The sequence below is a fragment of the Lipotes vexillifer genome, unplaced genomic scaffold (assembly GCF_000442215.2).
Source record: "Lipotes vexillifer unplaced genomic scaffold, Lipotes_vexillifer_v1.1 scaffold2116, whole genome shotgun sequence".
NCBI classification, from domain to species: Eukaryota; Metazoa; Chordata; class Mammalia; order Artiodactyla; family Lipotidae; genus Lipotes; species Lipotes vexillifer.
The window spans coordinates 109,845-114,409 of NW_006791713.1; the positions used below are offsets into that span (position 1 = coordinate 109,845).

Consider the following 4,565-nt stretch of genomic DNA (forward strand, 5'->3'; position numbering starts at 1 on the left):
CCCCCCCCCCCCCCAGCATATTTCTTAATTCCAAATGTTGGACTTAGTTTTTCTTTAATGCACATCAACAGGAGGCCCTGTCCATTCTGCCCTTTGGACCAGAGATGGGCCCCCGCGCTCATGACAATCAGCCATGTGCTTCAACTTTGAAACAGCTTTGACTCACCAGTGGCACTTTTACTTGTCATAGAGAATACGCGCATCAGAGCAAAGCAAAGTTGGAATATTAAATTTTAAAATCAGTTACATAAATCCCAACACATTTTTTAACTGTCACTTTCAATTTCCCACACAAATGGCTAGAAAGTGTTATATGTGGTATGAGAATTTGTTATAAATTTCTTTTTCTTAAATATTGCTTTAAGAATTTGGCTCTTTTCTCCTTAGTATATAGTAAGAAATAGTCTCCCTTGCCCAAGGGCAAGTTTCAAAATTATTGCTACTAAACAAATATGTATTCTTATGCTTTTCAGCATAAAATGTTATAAAAGCCTTGTAAAAGGTAATCTATAGAGTAACCTCCCCTCTAAAAAAATTGAGTGCTTGTGAAGACCATTTTAAAAAACAAAACACAGTCAACAAATATATACTTTCCCCCTCATTGTCATGATTGATGGAGATTTATTAGTTTCATTTTGCAAGTTTTACTTGAAGGGTGCTTTTACCAGGTATTATGACAGGTCACACCGAAAGCAATTTTCTATAAAAGATGTTACAGTAACTCCTATGGTACTTGTGTAATTTCATATTTGAGAGCCAAGTGCACAAATAAAAAGTTTATAAGAATTACCCTGTTGTTCTGACTCTGATTCTTGTCCCCTAAAAAAAAAGAAAAATCTGTGCCAAGTAAGCATTTTTTTTTTTTTTTTTTCCCTTTCTGAGAACTCTAAACCAATACAATGTTTGATATGAGTCCTGTTGTTCTGGAGATCGACTAAAATAAAAGCACAGTTATCGTTTAGCTTTGGTATATTCTGCGATACATTGAGACAAGTAGAATATATACCAACCCTTATATTTTCCAACCGTGAAGTTACAATGAGGGAGGAAGTAACTTAGGAGAGAGAAAATATTACAGACACAGAATAAAAGTTTGAGACCCAGTTTATCTTTAATCCTCTGGGATAAGCTATGGAACAAGCAGTCTGAAGAGAGGACACTCAGTGTCATGAACGGTATATGCATCAGTTACAATAACACGGGCACAGAAGCGATTGTCGCCTTTAGGACACTAGGGCCATCTGAGTGTCTCACATCCATGCACGCCACGTTCGCTGCATGAATATGCCACAGGTTTGTAGCGGACGTTGCCATTTAATGCCTACAGAGCGTAAAGCTTCCAAAGTGCCTATCTGGCCTGTACATATTTCATTAAAAATAAACTCTATAGAATAAATAAATATATAAAATAAATAAAATGTTGCCTTTGGAATTTCTATAAATAAATTTAACTTTTTTTCTTTTTTTTTCTTTTTTTTTTTTTAACTAAGAGGTCTTTGCTTTAAATTCACTGGGATGACACCCGTGACAATGAACCGAGAAAGTCTCGTCGGTCAGACCGCACCCTCCTGCCTGTGAAAATGCAGCGGGGCCCCCCTCGGGCCGCCAGCCAGATCCCGATGCGTCCAGGTGTGGCAGCTCTGCTGATGAGGATGAAGGACAAGAGGTCGGACGGGAAAGCGCATCTATCCCCACATGCATCGGCTGGTCCTCTCTGCAGCCCCACTCACCCCCTCACCCTGCGGCCTCCTGCCCTCTGCTCACCACCCACCCGGCAGCAGTGTGCAGGGGGTCCCGAGAGAGGACGAGCCTGGAGAACAAAGTCAGCATGTCCCCTCCACGCCTCCGTCAGACTATGCATGCGACAAAGTTTGGCAACAGTGGAGCTGATGTGATGACACAGCAAATCAATAAGAACCCACCGCGTGAAACCTTTATAGTGGTTACTTTTTTAAGGGCTCAAGTGAAGAAACGGTCTTTGTCAACTTTGGCTTAGGATACCCTTATAGAGTTCGGGTACTTTGTCGGGGTCCACTGGTCTGGGTAAAAAATGTGTGAATTTCTGGTGCCGTTTAGTCCTCGTTCCTTCTCTGGGGGTCCCGTCCTTATTTAACGCGACATAGAACCGCCTTCCAGTGTCCACGTGTTTATACAGATTCGAGGAGTACGTGTTATACCAGTTTTCTTCAAACTGTTCTCTGAATACACACTCTTGGGTTAGTTTTTCCTGTTAAAAAACAAAAGCAAATATTTTGCAAAAATTAGCTACTTTCCGTATTGAAAGCAATTGCTACATAACATAACTGGTGACAAAATATCAATTTTAACCCACTTTAAGTGCACTTTGCAAAAACTGCTTACCTCTATAAATTTAATACCTCCTAATTTCCTTTCATAATGATTAAAGCACAAAAGAGTCTCATTTTTGCTAGTTAAACTTTTCCACATGCCAATTATCTGAATGAGTCAGTAGGCAAAGGCAGCTAACGCCATGAGCTGTTCCCATTTTCACCACAGCAATGAGGATGGTGACCATCCTGGGGGAAGGGCCTTTTCGAAGAAAGAGTCTCAAAGTGACGCTTCATCTTCGGTGTGTTTGTCATAAAGTCCTCGCCACACAGACCAACACCACCAGTGACGTCAGAGATTTTCTGCCCTTTGACGAAGTGGAGGTTATTCATTGCACTAGAAGAGTGCTTTTCAAACTTCAGTGTGCAGAAGAATCACTTGGGGATGCTTTTTTCTAAGTGTAAATTTCCAATCCCCAACCTTTTTGAATTCTGATCCAGAAAGTCTGGAAATACGCATTCTGAACAGGCCTTGTGTAAGTCCGATGCAGCCAGAGTCCACATTTTGAGATACGATGCTTTCTATTAGGTCTGGGTCTTCCTGAGTACAAAGAAGTAAAGACCAACATCCTCCTTGAACTTAGAAGAGCCACCACACGCTCCCCCCCAGTTTAAAAGCAGAAAGGTTCCACATTTCATAAATGTATTACACTTCACCCTCCACCAGAGCTCTATGAAAGCCTGGGTTCCCTGGAACCCCATAACCTAGAGCCCCTGCAGCCGCGTGTCTCGAGGGCAGTAAGGACCAGAAGCGATGCACACATCACACCCCAAACCGTGAACGCGTTCCAGGCACAAACACGTGCTTCTAGCTGTGCCTGGAGAAGTGAGGCAGCGGGTGGACCAGCTCCTCTTTCTTCTTCTTACCATGTTGAAACTTTAAGATCAGCACCTTCCCAGATGGCAGTGCTAAAAAATAAACACTAAAACGGCTTCTGAAAACATTCCCTTTGCTCTTGCCCACCTGGCCCCTTATGTAAATAAGAAAACCTACAAATACATGTCCACGCAGTTACACACTTGAGGACACAACTTAGTGCACTGATTCACAGCCAGCCGGGCAGAAGGCATCATCTCCAGCTGCCGTGGTCGCGTCGGGAGAGCGAGGGTGGGGACGGGGGGCGTGTCAAGCTGAGGATGCTGAAAACCAGCGGCCAGCGTGAGCTGGCTTCCCCACGTCACTCCTCCGCTCACGGAAGGCTTAAACCACCCAGAAACACAGGGGACCTGCACCTCCTGGGAGCTGCTCTTCTAGGCCAGGGGTCCCCAACCCCCGGCCACCGACCGATACCGGTACTGGCCCGCGGCCTGTCAGGAACCAGGCTGCACAGCAGGAGGCGAGCGAAGCTTCATCTCCCGCTGCCCATCCCGCCCCCCGGCCCCCCCCACCCCCGTCGCTCGCATCACCTCCCGAACCATCGCCCCGCCCAATCCGTGGAAAAACTGTCTTCCACGAAACTGGTCCCTGGTGCCAAAAAGGTTGGGGACCGCTGCTCTAGGTGATCAAAATGTACTGAGCAGGTTGGTAACAAAATCTTATCTCCTTGGACCAGTCTCTGCTGAGCTGGAACAAGGGAAAGCAACAAAAGCAACCAAAAGCATCGAGCAGGACAGAAAAGGTTGGGGCTGCTCTAGGTGATCAAAATGTACTGAGCAGGTTGGTAACAAAATCTTATCTCCTTGGACCAGTCTCTGCTGAGCTGGAACAAGGGAAAGCAACAAAAGCAACCAAAAGCATCGAGCAGGACAGAATGATGGGGAAACTCTGGGCAGCTGATGCTGGGTTTATAGGGACAAGGTGCGTTGCAGGGGGCGAGTGGCACCTGCAGCTCCCCTCACCCGGGCGCTAGCAGAGAAGCCCCTCACCTCCCTCCAGGAGCAAACCTAGAGGAAACCCCCTATGCTGGGGAGACCAGGCTGAACGTGATTTCTGTTTCAATTCCATTAAAGTGGACAAAATAAAAATAGTGTTAAAGACTTTAACAGCTATTTCAGACTTTACTTCCATCTGTACAATAAATATTCTCCCCACAGACAAGATTATTCCTGGCTTAAAATGTCTGGCTTGAGTTTGCAGTGATTAAGTAAATTTTCTAAACAAGCGATGTTCATTTATTTTCTACTTAATAAAGGTGGACCGAAGTAGGGAATTGTAGAGCCTTCAGTTCTACCAAGGAGATGAAAAAAGAATTCAAATTAAGCTTTCTTTTTCTCAGC

General features: G+C 44.7%; 1 protein-coding gene across 1 annotated transcript in view; it reads right to left on the reverse strand.

Annotated features, from left to right (window-relative positions):
* Positions 1-1,937: 1,937 nt before the first annotated feature.
* Positions 1,938-4,565, reverse strand: part of FGF9 (fibroblast growth factor 9) — a 24,959-nt gene continuing 22,331 nt past the window's right edge. The window contains exon 3 of the mRNA XM_007464500.1: positions 1,938-2,227. Within this exon, the coding sequence (XP_007464562.1) occupies positions 1,982-2,227 (246 nt within the window). The 3' untranslated portion in view covers positions 1,938-1,981. The remainder of the gene's footprint in view (positions 2,228-4,565) is intronic.